This window comes from Hemicordylus capensis, chromosome 4 (assembly GCF_027244095.1).
Source record: "Hemicordylus capensis ecotype Gifberg chromosome 4, rHemCap1.1.pri, whole genome shotgun sequence".
Taxonomy (NCBI): Eukaryota; Metazoa; Chordata; class Lepidosauria; order Squamata; family Cordylidae; genus Hemicordylus; species Hemicordylus capensis.
The window spans coordinates 164,696,827-164,717,187 of NC_069660.1; the positions used below are offsets into that span (position 1 = coordinate 164,696,827).

The 20,361-nt window shown below is 49.7% G+C and overlaps 1 protein-coding gene across 1 annotated transcript; it reads left to right on the forward strand.

The window, feature by feature from the left end:
• Positions 1-14,597: 14,597 nt before the first annotated feature.
• Positions 14,598-20,076, forward strand: LRRC52 (leucine rich repeat containing 52). The gene is made up of 2 exons (XM_053245898.1): positions 14,598-15,300; positions 19,817-20,076. The coding sequence occupies exons 1-2, from the start codon at positions 14,598-14,600 to the stop codon at positions 20,074-20,076; spliced, it is 963 nt and encodes a 320-aa protein (XP_053101873.1).
• The last annotated feature ends 285 nt before the right edge of the window (positions 20,077-20,361 follow it).

Genomic DNA, 20,361 nt, shown 5'->3' on the forward strand with positions numbered 1-20,361 from the left:
AGGAACCCTCCATGCCAGAACCCCTTCCAGCAACTCACATTACCAATGACATCCTGGGGGAAGTGCTCATTGAGCAACCCTCCATGACAGAACCCCTTCCAGCAACTCACATGACCAATGACATCCTGGGGGAAGTGCTCATTGAGGAACCCTCCATGCCAGAACCACTTCCAGCACCTCGCATGACCAATGACATCCTTGGGGAATCGCTCATTGAGGAACCCTCTATGCCAGAACCACATCCAGCACCACGCACGACCAATGAAAACCTGGGGGAGGAGCTCACTGAGGAACCCTCCATGCCAGATCCTCTTCCAGCACTTTGTATCACCAACGACATCCTGGGTGTAGAGCTCATTGAGGAACCCTCCATGACAGAACCCGTTCAAGCACCTCACATCACCGATGACATCCTGTGGGAAGATCTCACTGAGGACCCCTCCGTGACGGAACCGCTTCCAGCACCTCACATCACCGATGACATCCTGGGGTAAGCGCTCACTGAGGAACCCTCCATGCCAGAACCTCTTCCAGCAACTCACAACACAAATGACATCCTGGGGGAAGTGCTCATTGAGGAACCCTCCATGCCAGAACCCCTTCCAGCAACTCACATCACCAACAACGTCCTGGGCGAAGTGGTCATTAAGGAACCCCCCGTGCCAGAACCTCTTCCAGCACCTGGCATAACCAAGGACATCCTGGAGGAAGAGCTAACTAAGGAACCCTCCATGCCAGAACCTCTACCAGCACCTCGCATTACCAACGACATCCTGAGGGGAGGGGCTCACTGAGGAACCCTACGTGCCAGAACCCCTTCCAGCACCTCGCATGACCAATGACATCCTGGGGAAAGTGCTCATTGAGGAACCCTCCATGCCAGAACCCCTTCCAGCAACTCACATCACCAATGACATCCTGGGGGAAGTGCTCATTGAGGAACCCTCCATGCCAGAACCCCTTCCAGCAACTCACATCACCAATGACATCCTGGGGGAAGTGCTCATTGAGGAACCCTCCATGCCAGAACCACTTCCAGCACCTCGCATGACCAATGACATCCTTGGGGAAGCGCTCATTGAGGAACCCTCTATGCCAGAACCACTTCCAGCACCTCGCATGACCAATGACATCCTGGGGGAGGAGCTCACTAAGGAACCCTCTATGCCAGAACCACTTCCAGCACCTCGCATGACCAACGAAATCCTGGGGGAAAAGCTCATTGAGGAACCCTCTATGCCAGAACCCCTTTCGGCACCTCACATCACCGATGACATCCTGGGGGAAGAGCTCACCGAGGAACCCTCCGTGACAGAACCCCTTCCAGCACCTCATATCACCGATGACATCCTGGGGGAAGAGCTCATTGAGGAACCCTCTATGCCAGAACCACTTCCAGCACCACGCATGACCAATGAAAACCTGGGGGAGGAGCTCACTGAGGAACCCTCCATGCCAGATCCTCTTCCAGCACTTTGTATCACCAACGACATCCTGGGGGTAGAGCTCATTGAGGAACCCTCCATGACAGAACCCGTTCAAGCACCTCACATCACCAATGACATCCTGTGGGAAGATCTCACTGAGGAACCCTCCGTGACGGAACCGCTTCCAGCACCTCACATCACCGATGACATCCTGGGGTAAGCGCTCACTGAGGAACCCTCCATGCCAGAACCTCTTCCAGCAACTCACAACACAAATGACATCCTGGGAGAAGTGCTCATTGAGGAACCCTCCGTGACCGAACCCCATCCAGCACCTCACATCACCAACGAGATCCTGGAGGAAGAGCTCACTGAGGAACCCTCCATGCCAGAACCGGTACCAGCACCTTGCATCACCAACAGCATCCTGAGGGGAGGGGCTCACTGAGAAACCCTCCGTGCCAGAACCCCTTCCAGGACCTCAAATCACCGATGACATCCTGGGGGAAGAGCTCACCGACGAACCCTCCATGCCAGAACCTCTTCCAGCAACTCAAACCTCAAATGACATCCTGGGGGAAGAGCTGACTGAGGAACCCGCCGTTACAGAACCCCTTCCAGCACCTCGCATGACCAATGACATCCTGGGGGAAGCGCTCATTGAGGAACCCTCCATGCCAGAACCTCTTCCAGCACCTGGCATAACCAAGGACATCCTGGAGGAAGAGCTCACTGAGGAACCCTCCGTGACAGAACCTCTACCAGCACCTCGCATCACCAACGACATCCTGAGGAAAGGGGCTTACTGAGGAACCCTCCGTGCCAGAACCGCTCCAGCACCTTGCATTACCAATGACATCCTGAGGAATGTGCTCATTGAGGAACCCTCCCTACCAGAACCCCTTCAAGCAACACACACCACGAATGACATCCTGGGGGAAGAGCTCATTAAGGAAACCTCCGTGACAGAATCCCTAGCAGAACCTCGCATGACCAAAGACAGCCTGGGGGAAGCGCTCATTGTGAAACCCTCCATCCAGAACCGCTTCCTTCACCTCGTATCACCAATGACATCCTGGGGGAAGAGCTCATTGAGGAACCCTCCGTGACAGAACCCTTTCCAGCACCTCACATCACCGATTACATCCTGGGGGAAGCGCTCGCTGAGGAACACTCCATGACAGAACCCCTTCCAGCTCCTCGCATGACCAATGACATTCTGGGGGAAACATTCATTGAGGAATCCTCCATGCCAGAACCCCTTCCAGCACCTCGCATGACCAACAACATCCTGGGGGTAGAGCTCACTGAGGAACCCTCCGTGCCAGACCACCTTCCAGCACATTGCATCACCAATGATATCCTGGGGGAAGCGTTCATTGAGGAACCCCCCATGCCAGAACCCCTTCCAGCAACTCACACCACGAATGACATCCTGGGGGAAGAGCTCACTGAGGAACCCTCCATGACAGAATCCCTTCCAGAACCTTGCATGACCAAAGACATCCTGGGGGAAGCTCTCATTGAGAAACCCTCCATCCAGAACCTCTTCCTGCACCTCGCATGACCAACAACATCCTGGGGGAAGAGCTGACTGAGGAACCCTCCGTGCCAGAACACCTTCCAGCACCTCGCATCACCAATGACAACCTGGGGGAAGCGTTCATTGAGGAACCCTCCGTGCCAGAACCTCTTCCAGTACCTGGCATGACCAAGAATATCCTGGAAGACAAGCTCACTGAGGAACCCTCCGTGCCAGAACCTCTTCCAGCACCTTGCCTGACCAAGGACATCCTGGAGGAAAAGCTCACAGAGGAAACCTCCGTGCCAGAACCCCTTCAATCAACACACACCACGAATGACATCCTGGGGGAAGAGCTCACTAAGGAAACATCCGTGACAGAATCCCTACCAGAACCTCGTATCACCAATGACATCCTGGGGGAAGCGCTCATTGAGAAACCCTCCATGCCAGAACCCCTTCCAGCACCTCACATCACCAACAACGTCCTGGGCGAAGTGGTCAATGAGGAACCCTCCGTGCCAGAACCTCTTCCAGTACCTGGCATGACCAAGGATATCCTGGAAGAAAAGCTCACTGAGGAACCCTCCGTGCCAGAACCCCTTCCAGCACCTCGCATGACCAATGACATCCTGGGGGAAGTTCTCATTGAGGAACCCTCCATTGCAGAACCCCTTCCAGCAACTCACATCACCAATGACATCCAGGGGAAGTGCTCATTTAGGAACCCTCCATGCCAGAACCACTTCCAGCACCTCGCATGACCAATGACATCCTGGGGGAAGCCCTCATTGAGGAACCCTCTATGCCAGAACCACTTCCAGCACCTCGCATCACCAGTTACATCCTGGGGGAAGAGCTCACTGAGGAACCCTCTATGCGAGAACCACTTCCAGCACCTCGCATGACCAATGGCATCCTGGGGGAGGAGCTCACTGAGGAACCCTCTATGCCAGAACCACTTCCAGCACCTCGCATGACCAACGAAATCCTGGGGGAAGAGCTCATTGAGGAACCCTCTATGCCAGAACCCCTTTTGGCACCTCACATCACCGATGACATCCTGGGGGAAGAGCTCACCGAGGAACCCTCCGTGACAGAACCCCTTCCAGCACCTCACATCACCGATGACATCCTGGGGGAAGAGCTCACTGAGGAACCCTCCATGCCAGAACCCCTTCAAGCACCTCACATCACCGATGACATCCTGGGCGAAGAGCAGACCGAGGAACCCTCCATGCCAGAACCTCTTCCAGCAACTCACACCACAAATGACATCCTCGGGGAAGAGCTCACAGAGGAACCCTCCATGCCAGAACCCCTTCCAGCACCTCACATCACCAACAACGTCCTGGGCGAAGTGGTCATTGAGAAACCCTCCGTGCCAGTACCCCTTCCAGCACCTCACATCACCAACGACATCCTGGAGGAAGAGCTCACTGAGGAATCCTCCGTGCCAGAACCTCTTCCAGCACCTGGCATGACCAAGGACATCCTGGAGGAAGAGCTCACTGAGGAACCCTCCATGCCAGAACCACTTCCAGCACCTCGCATGACTAATGACATCCTGGGAGAGGAGCTCACTGACGAACCCTCCATGCCAGAACCTCTTCCAGCACCTTGTATCACCAACGACATCCTGGGGGTAGAGCTCATTGAGGAACCCTCCATGCCAGAACCCCATCCAGCAATTCACATCACCAATAACATCCTGGGGGAAGAGCTCACTGAGGAACCCTCCATGCCAGAGCCACTTCCAGCACATCGCATGACCAACGAAAACATGGGGGAAGAGCTCATTAAGGAACCCTCTGTGACAGAACCCCTTTCGGCACCTCGCATCACCTATGACATCCTGGGGGAAGAGCTCACCGAGGAACCCTCCATGACAGAACCCCTTCCAGCACCTCACATCACCGATGACATCCTGGGGGAAGCGCTCACTGAGGAACCCTCCATGCCAGAACCCCTTCAAGCACCTCACACCACCGATGACATCCTGGGGGAAGAGCTCACCGAGGAACCCTCCATGCCAGAACCTCTTCCAGCAACTCACACCACAAATGACATCCTGGGGGAAGAGCTCATGGAGGAACCCTCCATGCCAGAACCCCTTCCAGCTGCTCGCATGACCAACGACATCCTGGGGGAAGCGCTCGCTGAGGAACCCTCCGTGCCAGAACCCCTACCAGCACCTCACATCACCAACGACATCCTGGAGGAAGAGCTCACTGAGGAACCCTCCGTGCCAGAACCTCTTCCAGCACCTGGCATGACCAAGGACATCCTGGAGGAAAAGCTCACTGAGGAACCCTCCATGCCAGAACCTCTACCAGCACCTCGCATCACCAACGACATCCTGAGCGGAGGGGCTCACTGAGGAACCCTCCATGCCAGAACCCCTTCCAGCACCTCGCATGACTAATGACATCCTGTGGAAAGTGCTCATTGAGGAACCCTCCATGCCAGAACCCCTTCCAGCAACTCACATCACCAATGACATCCTGGGGGAAGTGCTCATTGAGGAACCCTCCGTGCCAGAACCTCTTCCAGCACCTTCCATGACCAATGACATCCTGGGGGAAGGGCTCACTGAGGAACCCTCTATGCCAGAACCACTTCCAGCACCTCGCATGACTAATGACATCCTGGGAGAGGAGCTCACTGAGGTACCCTCCATGCCAGAACCTCTTCCAGCACCTGGCATGACCAAGGACATCCTGGAGGAAAACCTCACTGAGGAACCCTCCATGCCAGAACCTCTATGAGCACCTCGCATCACCAACGACATCCTGAGGGGAGGGGCTCACTGAGGAACCCTGCCTGCCAGAACCCCTTCCAGCAACTCACATCACCTATGACATCCTGGGGGAAGTGCTTATTGAGGAACCCTCCATGCCAGAACCAGTTCCAGCACCTCGCATGACCAATGACATCCTGGGGGAGGAGCTCACTGAGGAACCCTCCATGCCAGAACCTCTTCCAGCACCTTGTATCACCAATGACATCCTGGGGGAAGAGCTCACTGAGGAACCCTCCGTGACAGAACCCCTTCCAGCAACTCACATCACCAATGACATCCTGGGGGAAGAGCTCACTGAGGAACCCTCCGTCCCGGACCCCCTTCCAGCAACTCACATCACCAGTTACATCCTGGGGGAAGAGCTCACTGAGGAACCCTCTATGTGAGAACCACTTCCAGCACCTCGCATGACCAATGACATCCTGGGGGAGGAGCTCACTGAGGAACCTTCTATGCCAGAACCACTTCCAGCACCTCGCATGACCGATGACATCCTGGGGGAAGAGCTCACTGAGGAACCCTCCGTGACAGAACCACTTCCAGCACCTCGCATGACCAATGACATCCTGGGGGAGGAGCTCTCTGAGGAACCCTCTATGCCAGAACCCCTTCCAGCACCTCACATCACCAATGACATCCTGACGGAAGAGCTCATTGAGGAACCCTCTATGCCAGAACCCCTTCCAGCACCTCGCATGACCAATGACATCCTGACGGAAGAGCTCATTGAGGAACCCTCCATGCCAGAACCTCTTCCAGCACCTTGCATCACCAACAACATCCTGGGGGAAGAGCTCACTGAGGAACCCTCCGTGACAGAACCCCTTCCAGCTCCTACTTGACCAATGACATCCTGGGGGAGGGTTCATTGAGGAACCCTCCGTGACAGAACCCCTTCCAGCACCTCGCATCACCAACAACATCCTGGGTGAAGTGCTCATTGAGGAAACCTCGATGCCAGGGCCCCTTCCAACACCTTGCATCACCAATGACCTACTGGGGAAAGTGCTCATTTAGGATACTTCAGTGCCATGTCCTTCCATCCTCACAGACACTCCAAAGGAAGCAGCTTCTGTGTCAGAGCCTTTACTAGAGCCTTCCATTGCTGATAATTATCTTCAGCAAGAAGTAGAACTCCTCAAATGGCTACAGCATGACTATGTCCAGCAGCGTAAGTATTGCGACGCCTCAGAAACCTTTTGCAGATACACCCAGCACAAAGATCAGCTGCAGTTTTGATACCCAGCCCGGATGATGGACTAAGCCCTAACACTGTCCTTTTTGCAAGTCACCAGTACTCAGCCTGCTCAGCACATACAACATTTGTTCCTTTTTGCTCTCTTTGTTGCGGAACTGAGGGTTCGCCGCATTTCCCAACAGTTCCCTCGTTCTCTCCAGGCCATCAACCTCCAAATTGGACACATGCGGACAAGGCTCATCCGCAGTGAAGTTCGGCTGCAGCGGTGGGAAAGGGAATTTATGTTCACAGCATGCCCCTGAAATTGCTGCTGGGCTAATAACTTCTCTTTTGTTTATTTCATGTTGAAATGCTTGATTTGAGTCTGCATCTAAAGTTTCAGGGGGGAGGCCTGTGAGTGGGTTGTCAGTGCTTGCTGAAGTGTTCCTTCGTTTTCTGTCTTTCATGTGTCCAAGCTCCAGTGCCTGTAATTCAAGCAGCTTCTCAGAGTGAGCAGTGAGGGCAAGTGATGGTGGGTGTGGTAGGATGTCAGCCTTTGCAGCTGACCTCCTGCTTCTTCTTCTCTCTTGCAGATGTTCCTGCAGGCCCTGCTGCACTTCTCCAGCCCTCTGGGTCTGATTCATCATTGTCCTCTGCCTCCCTGGAGGTTGCCTCCATCCCACCCTCCACCTCCACCTCTTCCCTCCTCCTGCATCCCTCTCCACCTCCTCCTCCTTCCCCACCTCCTCTGGAGCCGGACCTCAGCAATGTGAAAGGAACTCTGCAGAGTTTGGTAGAGATGCAGGTCCATCAGCTGCGTGACCGTAAGTCTCACAGAGGCAGCACTCCATAACCTCTACCTTTTCCATCCTCATTGTGATTTTAGAATCTAAAAAACTTATAGTCTAAAAACTGAGGCAGGGATACAACAGAGGAAGGAGAGGGAAGCTGAGGTGGGGGCAAGTGGGGGAAAGATGTGTATGTATTTCAGCCGCAGCTCCATAGGACCAGAAAGACCCAGGTTTGAATTCTCATCCAGCCATAAAACTCGCTGGGTGACTTTGGGCCAGTCACTTGTCCCACAGCCTAACTTACCTCTTAGGGTTATTGTGAGGAAAAAATAATCATGTATAAACCTCCCTGAGCTGCTTGAGGAAGAGCAGAATATGAATGCTAAAAGGAAAACAAATATCAGCCCTTTTGAGTTTAAGCTGAGATGAAACAGGAAACCAAGGAGGATGATATACAATTGTGCATGTTGCAAATCCTCCTTATAGTGTCATCAATGTACATGGGCAAAGGTTCCCTGCCACCAGGAGCATACAGTCTAAAGTTTGGCTTTGGAGAGAGAAGTGAGGAAGAGGAGGAATGGGAGAGGAAAGTATAAGGGGCATTCAATTCAAGCCGATGGAGCTGCCTCTACTGAGGCATTACGCCAAAGGCTGCGCAGTGGAGGTGGGTTTTCAGGTATCATTGGAGGGATAGGAGAGAGATGAGGGGCCACATCTGAGTGGCTGTTCCAGACCCAAGGGTCAGCGAGAGGGAAGAGAAAGAGTTGATTTAGAGAGCAGGAGACCTTCAGGTGGCTCCTGAAGACAGAGAAGCTGGAAGAGCAAAAATCAACCTGATGAGGTGCAAGTTCACCGGGGGGTACATAGCCATGGAGGGTTTTCAAGACAGAGAGGAGGAGTCTGTGCTGGGCATGGAAGGGGACTAGAAGTCCATGCAGGGACTGACATGGTGGAGGACAGGCCCCTTCACCCTGTTTGTTTTCTCTCCTTCAAGGCCAAAGAGACATCCGCAGCTGCCAGGAATGCTTACAAAGCTTCAAGGCACTGAGGGGACAGTTGAGGCGGCTAAGGAGCAGACTGGCCAGGGTGGAAGCCACTATGGGGATCGTGGTTCCTCCAAGGGAGCTGGACGTTGCTGAGGAAGAAGGGGAAGGCAAATTAAAAGAGACAACTGTGCTACTATTTACATAAGTAGCAATAAAATGTTGTGTATATATTTTTTAAAAATTAAATATTTGTTTTAATAGGATGTAGAGATAGAACAGCAATAAAACTTGCATATTTATTGTTTTTTAAAAAATAAAATGTTTTATTTTAAAGAAAATACATTTGTCTTGCTTTGAATATTCTTTGGGTAGAGTTGGGTAAAAAGGTCTTTGGGTCAAACTCAGCTACAGAAAAGATTCTCTTGGCCAGTCCACTCAGGGCCAAGAGATGTTTGAGAGATTCAAGATGTAGCTCAAGATAGACAGTTCCTTGCCAGGAGGCTCATACAGAGCTTGTCTGCCCCAACATGTATGGCTAGGAGGCTGGATTTTGGCCCTGAAGAGAGATCTGCCCCGTGTGGAAGAGGATGGAATGGTGATGCGGAAGAGGAAGCTTGATTTAGGGCAGGGCTGCACAACTCCAGCCCTCCAGCTGCTGTTTGGCTACAGTTCCCATCAACCCTGACTATTGGCTACTGTGACTACTGGGGACTATGGGAGCTGTAATCAAACAACAGCTGGAAGGCCCAAGTTCGAGGCCAAATGTTATTCTCCAGCCCTCTTATTTTCCACCAAGAGCCAAAGTAGCAGCTGGAGGCTTAGATCCAGGCGGAGTCAAACTGAGTGACTGATTTGGCCCTGGGGGAACAGCTAGGAGGTGGCACCTCCATTTCCTTTGCAGGAAGAAAAGCCGTGGGTGTGGCTCTCTGCAGAGCATGACAGGAAAGAACCAAAAAAGGCAGCCTCCATATCAGGCCACCTCACAAGACCTTCCAGCCTTGCTTGTACTCTGGCAGAAGAACCCAAGGAGACCACCTTTATATCATGAGAGCTCTGTATCAGACCTCCACCCAGGGCAATCCATCCCTGCTGATACTTCAGGGAAAGAGAATGAAGAGGCCCCCTACATAGCAGGCCTCCTCCCAAATGCAGGATCAGCAATGAGATTAGACCTTTAGCCTCCAGGCTGTTTTTCTGCCAGAGAAGAGAGAAGAAGGAAAGCCTGAAAGAGAACACTTGTCACTGCAGATGTTAGATTTGATATGACAATGAAATAAGACAGCAATGCAGGGACCACTGCATTAGCTACACAACTCAGTGGTCGAATGCCTGTCCTTGACCATCTCTAAGAGCCCTTAAAGATGGTCAAGTGTAAGGACAAGAATACGTTTGCTCTTGAGACTCATTGTGCATGCACTGAGAAGAATCATTAGAATCAACAGAAGATGCCTTCTTAATGGGATACATTGGGCTGAGTGTTTGCACCTAGAACAACACATCACCGTGGGAGTGCTGTGCCCATGGATGCAGTAATGCAAAGAGGTGATGTTTCAGACAAATGGTGCGCCTGATTCAGACAGCTCTAGGCAACAAGCTTGATCCTATGGCAATGATTCAGGAATATCATCCAATCTTCAATGTCAGTTTCCTTTTAAAAGTGAAGAGAGAGTTTCTGTAATCCTGACACCATTATTACTTTGTATTAACATTATGCTAACTGGATGGTCATACATTGATTTTCTTAAAAGGATTCAATTTCCTGGCCAGAGTGACCAACATTTAGTCTACTAATCGTTTTAAGAGAAATAAACAGCTCCAGGAGATATGACTGTTTTGGATGCCCCTTAATAAAAATGGAACTACTTTGATAGAATTTCCTTATTTTGCCAAGACCAGATGGCTGAATGTTGTAAGCACATTTAGCAAATAGTTTCTCTCTCTCTCTCTTTTCTTCTGATAGGGAATAGTTCATATCTGTATCAATATATGCTAGCCCAGGGCCAACTCCAAAAGTAAATGGGATATTTGGCCCAGTGGTTGGGGAGCCAACAAATCAGCAGCTGAAAGTCCCTTGCTGTTGCCTAGCAACTAATACACATCCCTTTGCCTTGGCTCAGCAAAATAGCCAAATCAGATCTCAACATGGATATCACAAGCCACTGCACACCTAACCATGACAGTGCCTGCAATGAGGCAAGAAGGATGCATCTTGTCAAGAGAAAGGGACACCACCTGCATTCAAGGGTGGAACTTGGCGGGGCAGCCAGGGCACGTGCCCTAGGCGCCACTGAGGAGGGGGCACCACACCAGTTCCTGCCACCCCCACCCCATTGCCCACCGGCCCTGCCCCAGGGCCCCTCAGCCACTTGCCATCCTGCTTGCCTTGCCCTCCGGCTCGGGCCTAGGATCCGAGCAGCCTGCAAACTGCAGAGAGCTCTTCTTCTCTCCCCGCCTCTCAGCTGATTGGCAGGTGGGCGGGGCTTCCAGAGAGGCCTCCGTGTGGGCCTCCCTGAAGCCTGAACTTGGCATGCCCCAGCAAGCCAGGAAGGAGGCAGGAAGAGTTCTCTGCAGCAGACTCTCTGCCCAGACCATCCGACACAGCTTTTGCAAGGTAGACTGTGAATTCCTTTTTGTGGTTACCCCCCCCTCCGCCCACCACTCCAGGTATATAGGGATCTGCTTGCCATAGGGCTTTGATGGGGGTGTTGGGGGAGAGACTGAGAAGTCTCTGGATATTTAATTTAAAACAGATTGAAAAATTTCTGGCTTTAAATTTCTGGCTTTTTACTTTCTAAAAAGGCCTGTTGCTTGTTTCATTGCAGAAAATTACAAAAAGTCTGGAACAAACAATATTATTCATTCATTCATTCATGTATAAATGCACTTATGTTCAAGTTGTTTTGCACCCCAGAAGGTCTGAGTGAGAACTGTGAAGCATGTGTTGTGCTTTTATTTTATTTTATTTTTCTTGTGTGTGAACTGCTCTCCAATAACTCACAGGACTTCAGGGTACATCTGGACAACATGTGAATGCAGAACCTCCATTCCAGAGGAGATGTGTGTTAAAGGGCTTTAAAAGCATCATGTGAAAAACCTCCTGGAATCAAACTTTACTGAATTTGTTCAAGAATTCTGAGAAAACAAACATAGGCTCACCCTGCATGGCTGAAAGTCTTCTTTGCTAATCTGCAGCGAGGAGGCCATTTTAATAATTAGTGTTTCTGGTGTGTTCTAGGTATTAAAAGTAGCACAAATATATAGTACTCAATGTATCCTCTCTAATAAAACGCTTGGTGTCCATCCGTGGACGGACACCAAGCGTGCGTTCGTGCCTCGTCTGTTCTGGGCATGCGCGGAGCACATGCCCAGAACGCGCCGAGACAGAAATGGAGACAAGGACCAGGCCGCCATCTTGGCCGCTTCGCCCGGCCGCAGCAAGGCCAGAAGCGGCCACCACGAGGCAGGAGAGAAGCCGGCGGGGGAAAATGGCCGAGGCGGCGGCAGAGCCGCCGCCTCACCAAGAGGAGATGGACCAGGGGCCGAGCAGAGGCCGTAAACAGCACTAAAAAGGAAATGCAGCCGCCACCATTGCCGCTGAACTCCCACCCCCCCTCCCAACTTCCGAGACCACCTTACCCCGGCCGAACTCGCACCCTCCCACCCAACTTCCAAGACCACCTTACCCCGGCCCATGTCAGTTGGGCGAAAAAAGTCCTTAATAGAAGAGGGAGAGAGGAGCTCGCAAATAGAGCTCCTCTCTGAGCAAAGGCTCTGCCCGAACTGACACTATGGACGCGAAGGACCCAATAGGTGTCCTTCGCGCCCAAAGCGCCAGTTCCGGAAGAGGCTTTGCAGAGAGAGGAGCTCTGCTTGCGAGTTCCTCTCTCCCTCTTCAATTAAGGACTTTTTCCGCCCAACTGACATGGGCCGGGGTAAGGTGGTCTTGGAAGTTGGGTGGGAGGGTGCTAGTTCAGCCGGGGTAAGGTGGTCTCGGAAGCTGGGAGGCAGGGTGGAAGTTCGGCAGCAACGGTGGCGGCAGCATTTTCCTTTTAAAAATTTAACCCAATAGAAAGGAAGAATGCTTAAAGGGGGGGGGAGCTAGCGCCCGTTGTTATAACGGGCTTTAAAATACTAGTATCACTATATATTGTGAAGTGTCTGTGTGTGTATTCAGTGAAATGTATTTCCAGGCAGCATACTTATTTTGAAATATCAGACTTAAATCCTTGGGGGCCTGGGGTGCGTGGAGGCCCTGGACATTGAGGGGCTGGTGGCCCATTTTAAAATCTCATCTTGGCCCATTCCAACCTTGCTATGTCCCTGGCAGTCACTACACATGGGTTTCTGCACAACACCTGCACAGAAGAAACTTCCATGTAGAAAATGTGTCTCTTGTAAACTGACCTTGAATTTTCCATCCATGACTGGGATATCTGAGATTTAGAATCAATAATAAAAGAACAGCACACTGCTTGTGATGGGAAGGGGCAAATTACAATGATTTCTTAGTCGGGCAGGGGCTTGTTTTGGCCCTGGCAGAACTTGGCTGTCTGCTCCTGTTGAAAATTCCTCTATCTAGTGTGGCAAACTAATGTATCCTCCTCCCTCCTGGTGTCAAAGTAAGCACTAGTGTGGTGAATGCACATATACTGTACCCCATCATGAGCCAACAGTCATCGTAAGACAAAGGCTGGCAGGAATCATTCACTGATTTATAGACACATACACACCACCACCTTCTTCTTCCCCTATTTTGCTAGTGGCTATTTGGGCAGGTGATCCTCTAGTCTAGGACAAAGTCATGTTTTTTAAAAAGCATGATATGAGACAGAGAAAATGATACTTGGAATCCTCACATAACTCCTGACTGTTGTTCTAAGTCTTTTACAGAGATGGCTCATGTTTTCAGGTTTTGATCAACAACCATGCCTAGATGGTACAGTGTTCCTTTTAACAGGGATTTCCAGATATTGTTGACTACAAGTTCCATCATTCCTGTTTGGACAAGGGCGCAATTTCAGTGCTTGCCCTAGGCGCTATTTTCCCTAGATATGCCTCTGATCTGGGCAGAAGACCTCCGAGCTCAAAAATGCCCCATGCCTGCCAGTCATATTGGTTTCCTGCCAGGTGTGCTGTGAGAGGACTGGTGAGTACCTTCTCAGTGCTTGTGGTCTCCATTACCCAATCATGTGTTGAATCTACTGGTGGTCCAGTCCCATATAGACTGCTGTCATTGTAGCCCAGTTCCTGGTGGTTAAAAACCCACAGTTTCCAATGCCCATTTTGCCATGGCTCCAAATAAAACCACTACTTTTGAGGAATAATGAGTTCTGTTGCCTAGACAGAACAGCTTTCTAGGTACCTCAGTGTTTCAGATACAAGACATACTTCACTTCACACAAGCAGCAGATCATTCTTTTCATGCAGAAAACTAGACACCATATTCGCATCAATGGGAAAGAGTTGAGCCTAGCCTTCTCCCTAATGCAATTGTTTTGTATGTGTGGGGAAAGGGAAAATGTGAGTTAAAGTCCCTCATACAACTCTACTTGCCTGGTCAGTTTTAGAAATCCTAAAGTCCAGGCATTCACCCTGGAAGCTGGCACATGTGTCAGCCACTAACATAACCCACCCCACCTTCAATATACACACAAACCTATCCAAAACCTCTCTGTTCATGCACTTACCCAGGGATGTCACACACAGGTGTCAACTGGCAGTCAACTTGACACACAGATGCTGCCAGCAGCAAGCAGCTATTCTGCACTTCCCAGGAGATGAGCTCTCTGCCCCAGGTGCATAAAGCCGGCAGTTTGCCAGAGATCTTGCTGAGCAGAGTCTCCCAGGAAACAGACAGCCTCAGCTCCCCTCAGGGCTAATCCAGAGAAGAAATGGCCTTGCTCCCTGAACTGCACAGAGACCAACAGGCTGTCAAGAGGGAGGTGTGCTGCTGGAGGTGCCATATCCTGTCCCCTTCAAACAGCTTCAAGAGTGTCTGGTGGATGGTGCTGCTTGTAGGAATCAGCTGGGCAGCAGAAAGCATGAGCTGTCCAAAGGAATGCACTTGCCAGTACCTGACGGTGAACTGCACAGGGAAGCAGCTGGAAGAGCTCCCAGCAGCAATCCCACTGGACACCAGGCAGCTGATCCTGGCTCAAAACAAACTCAGCTATTTGCCTTCAGTGGAGCTCAACTTCCTCAGTGATTTGATCTATTTAGACTGCAGCGGCAATGCTCTCGGTGAGAACCTGGATTTCACTTTTGTCAGCATCATCAAGCTTGTCTACCTGGACCTCAGCTTCAACAACCTCACACAAGTGACATTTGGCACCTTCTCACAGCTCAGTAGCCTGGTGGTGCTAAAGCTCTCAGACAACCCAGGTCTGGTGGAGATCGAGAAGGACTCCTTTGCCAACAACACCTGGCTGAGGCACCTAGACGTGAGTCGCTGCAGCCTGACGTTCCTTGACACAAGCACTGTCAGGGACCTGCCAAACCTGAGGAGCCTGAGCTTAAGTGGGAACCCTTGGTTCTGCAACTGCTCCTTTATGGAACTGACTGGCTGGATGAAAGGAAGTGGGGTGACTGTCTCAGGTGAGTTTTGCATGGTTAGAAACTACAACTATACGCAAACAGACATTTTAGTGCTGAATTTCTCACCAAATGACCTGTGAGATTCATGCTTGCCTTCCCGTGGCTTGGCATTACACTGCTACCATTTCCCCTGGGCTGGCTGAATTAGATGGTGCAAATAGTTTGGCTGTCCAGTGTACGTACCTCTGCCCTTCTGAGCAGGGTGCCTTTTTTGCCGTAAACAAACAAACAAACCCTCCCTACTTCTATACCTAGAGTAAAAGAATATAGAATTGCCACTAGTTATCTTCTTTGTCTGAGGGACAAAGCAGGGAGGAAGAGCAGTCATTCACTTCCCACTGAAGTGGCAATGCAACAGTACAGAAGTGAAGTAACGGCTAAGTAATTAATTGCTGAAGTTAATGGGGAGTAAATGATTTGTCTTTAAGAATAGTGGGGAAACACACTCCCCCCCCCTTCCTATTTGGGTGGTATCCTTGTTGCCCATTATCCAGTCAAGACCACAGGAGTTCCCTAGTGCTGTTCATTAACTACCCTGGATTAATTTCTGAGTGAGAAAACTACACGTGATTGCATATGACTTTTGCTGAGGTCATAACATTCTATTGGAATTGCTTTTTAATTGTTGGGATATTATTATTATTACATTTTATATCCCACTCTTCCTCCAAGGAGCCCAGAGCAGTGTACTACATACTTACGTTTCTCCTCACAACAACCCTGTGAAGTAGGCTAGGCTGAGAGAGAAGTGACTGGCCCAGAGTCACCCAGCAATTATCACGGCTGAATGGGGATTTGAACTCAGGTCTCCCCAGTCCTAGTCCAGCACTCTAACCACTACACCATGCTGGCTCTCATATTACCCCAAATGCTAGCAGTGCTGTTTTGACAATCTTGGCAACCCCTCATATGATTTGCAAAACCTTTAAACTTCTCCCTTGCACTTCTTGAAATCAAAGCTTCTCCTATTAATGTCAGGGCACCCTCTTTCTGGATTAGCCTCTTCTTTCTTGCACACACAGGCAAAACTACGCTGCCGGGATAATTTTCTATGCCAGGATCATGACTATTAGAGAAGGAAGGGTGAAGAGTTGAAAGAAAGGGTAGAAGGTTTGTGTAGCCAAAGCAGCTCCATTTCTGACTTATGTCATGCTACTCCTCTCTAGCTTTTCTGCGGCTCAGCAACACAGTGTGTGTTAACCAGACACATCATTTTGCATTTCTCTAGGCTCTGTGTGCGAGCAGCGGTTAAACTTTAATGCTGGATGTAAACTTATCTGATGGCAAGGGCTCTTCTTTCCTTCTGGAAGTGAAATAAGACACACCCTGTTCCATGTCAGCTAGTGGCACAAGATAGTCCTACTAATAACTTAGTGGCTCAGTTTGACCGCCACCACTGCCTATCATGTGAGAGTGGATTCAGGCAACCTGTCCCCAGCACTCCCCCCCCCCAACAAGGTGCAGAGCCTGCACTTGCAAGTGGTGAGAGTCCAGTGAAACTAGATTGCCTGAAAGCAACCTGAAAGCAATCATTTCAGCAGTTGTGGTGTGTACAAATCATGGTGGTGACCATGAGCTTCCTCAGACAAGTCAGAGCTGCTTTGGGTATTCAAAAGAGGTAATAGCCCCACGTTCTCCCCATGCTTCTGGGTCACATCTGAGAATAGAAGGTGCATGTTTTGTCTCTGCGCTAGGAGAACACCCTGGCTCAGGAGCACTCATAACGTAGAGCATATTCTTTGCACACAGAGGGTCCCAGGTACAATCTCCAGTTAAGAGGATCTCAGATAGCAGGGCTGTGAATGCCCCTTTGCCTGAGACACTGGAGATTTCCTGCTGGCAAGAGTTGATAATACTGGGCCATGTGGACCAATGGACTAAGACCAATGGATGTCTCTCCCACCTCTGCTTTATGAGTGTGAAGTGGAAGTGCTGGGAAAAGAAGTGAGTCACTTTCACTTTATCTGTTGTAGCGTCTTTAAAATGCCTAAAGTAGCCTGAAGTTCATTTAAGTTCCTCCCAAATGTAGAATGTAAAATTAATGAGAAAAATGGAAATCTGGGTGCTGAACAAAAATTCAAAATATTTTTAAATCTATGAAAAATTTGCATTTTGGAAGGTGGAAGTGTGGCAAAATATGGGAGCTTTACAGACTTTGGCTGACTCTTAAAGTGGTGAGATGTTTCATGATGGGTTCCCTGACCACACTCTTATCTCCTGTTTTCTTTATCTCAAAAGGACTATAAGGTGGAACAACACATTGCATGCAGTTCCATGATTCATTAAAGGACAGATATTGTAAAATGCAATCACTATGGCTCAATTTGAAGACTGGAGAAGAGAACACAATGGGCTGTTTCCCTGCCCAAAATCACCAGTCAAAGGTGCACTTAGGTCATTTTGGAGCCTAAAGGCCTTTGGCCACCACCACCCCTGGGGGCTCCCCTCCCACTGCAAGTTAAGCAGCATCCCCTTATACACACACACACACACACACACACACACACACACACACACACCTTGACAAAATATTTTTAACATGTGGGGTGTATTTATGCAAATATGAAGTAGCAGAAACATTTCAACACGCAGGTTAACAGATTCCCATCCCACATATTTCTTTCCCCAATCGCCCCTCTGCCTCTAAACCACCCGGCACAGGTCATAATCACACCTGGCCACCCGGCACAGTGCAGACTAACAACAGCCACACCACCTGGGACAATCTAAAGGAGATTTGGAGGCCCCCAGAGGATGTAGATGCACTGGATTTCGGCCCCAAAGTCCAGGGGTAAGAGCGCCACTGCCCCAAGTACTTTTACCCTTGCTGAAGAAAATATATTTTCCCCAGCAGGGATAAAAACAGAGTTGTAGAGAATGATGGAGCAGGATTCCAGTTCTTTTTATTCTTTGGCTCTGATCTAGAGAGCTACTTTCAGTATACCTAGTGGGTTTTCCACACTTTGAACAACAATGAAAATATCACAGGACACAATGCTTGTGACCTCCTCAGTAGCAAACAGGACTTGACGTGCAGAATGGGAGGTGGGGCAATGAGCACAAGTTCAAACACCCCCCCCCCAAAAAAATAAAAAATAAAAATTGGGAGCTAAATTCCCAATATTTATCACATTCAACCAGAAGGTGCTTTGTATTAGACTTCCCAACCTTATAGTAAAATTTGGACCTTCTGAGTTCAACTCTAGTTTGTGACAACTTAATATCTTTTTAAGAGCCTATTTTAGTGTCGCACCTTTTATCTGGGATGGTATCCTCTTAGAATGTTAGTGTTGAAAGGGACCGTGGAGGACTTCTAGTCCAAGCCTCTGCTCAGTGCAGGGAACTGCTACAGCATTCTTAAGAGAAAGCCATCCAGCCTCTGTTTGACAACCTCCAGCCAAGGAGAGCCCAGCCCACCACTGCATGAGGCAGGCTGATCCACGGTTGAACAGCTCTTATGGTTAAGAAATCCTTCCTGGTATCTAGCTTTCAAATGCTTCCTTGTAATTTCAACCCATTGGTTCTAGCCCTGCCCTCTGGAGCAACTGAGAACAATTCTACTCCTCCTTCCATGCAAGAACCCTTGAGATATTTGAAGATGGATGTCATATCCCCCCTGAGTCTTCTTTTCTCCAGGCTAAGCATACCCAGCTCTTTCAAACAGTCCCTCATAGGACTTGGTTCCCAGAACCCCTCACCATCTTTGTTGCCCTCTTCTGTACCTGTTCCAGTTTGTTAATGTCCTTCTTAAAATGTGCTGTCCAGAACTGGACATAGTATTCCAACTGAGGTCTGACCAGTGTAGCAAAATCAAACTATTATTATTTGTGATCTGGCTGCATTAGTTGTTTTAGAAGCTGTATAACACTGCACATCCCACTGTTGAAAGAGGTTTGTGCATAATGTTACTTGTACAATTCAAATATGCTACATTCATTTATCTTATGATCAGACTAGATGAGATTTTAAAGACATCTTCATCAAGTTGGTCCCTTACTTCAAATACCTGGGGAAACAGAAAAATCTTAGCTTGGAACCAAAAGTAAAGAAATTTGGCATTGTACAAGTGTGTGTGGAAAGTAAGTTCCAGAAGTGGGACATTAACACATAAAAAGTGCTGTCCCCAGTTGCCACCTGCCTCACTTCACATGGAGCAAGTCTAGTTCACATGGGAGCAGGTGGTCCTTCAGATAACCACTAATGTATTCTCTTCATAAATTCTCAGTCAACCCTTCCTCCTAGAGATTCAAACATCCACCTTTCCTTTGCAGCATTTTCCAGCCAGTGATTCTGTCCACTTAATCCTCCTAATGGAAGAGACTCCAGGCTGCCATTTTAGATGGACTCCTAAAAAAACCAAACCCCACACGCAACCCACATACAAAGATGGGCTTCATGTTACATGTTGGTTTTAAAGGTCGGCCCTGGAAATGATGAAAATTGCCGGCACAAATTGTCCTCAATAGACATGAGTTTAAACACAAACTATGTTATCACTCCTGTGTTTCCTCTGCAGACCCTGACAATGTCACCTGCTACAGCCCAGCTTTTGTGCATGGCATGAGAATGCTGGAAGAGGCACAGGAACAACTCCATTACAAGTGCTACATCCATTTTGATGACCAAGACTATCTCTTCCTGGGGCTGGTTGGCTTTTGTATATTCTCTGCCGGTACAGTGCTGGCCTGGCTCTTAGGAGTGTGCGCAGTGATATATGAATTCTTAACTGCCACAGAAGAGGATGAAGAGGATGATGAAGAGGAAGGAGCCCACTAGAACTCACCTCTGAAGTGTGACTTGTAGATAGACCAACAGCATAATCCTCCTTATGTTTACCCATAAGTCTCATTGGCTGACATCCAGACGAATGAAGCACTTGTTCTATGGGAGAAGCACCAGTGTGTCTGAAGAGTTCAACTAACTCAGCTGTACTCCTCATGCACTGGTGGGTGGAGGGGGATTTCAACAACCTCCCCTTGCCACAGAAATGCTCTATGCCATCAAAAATGTCCCTGAGGGTTATGCAGCTCTCAGGGACATATTTTTTGGGTGGCATAGAGT

Excerpts from the sequence above, each read along its gene's own strand:
- LRRC52 (XM_053245898.1), top strand. The coding sequence starts at position 14,598 with ATGGCCTTGCTCCCTGAACTGCACAGAGACCAACAGGCTGTCAAGAGG. Across the intron at positions 15,301-19,816 it reads AAGTGGGGTGACTGTCTCAG|ACCCTGACAATGTCACCTGC; the intron begins GTGAGTTTTGCA and ends TTTCCTCTGCAG.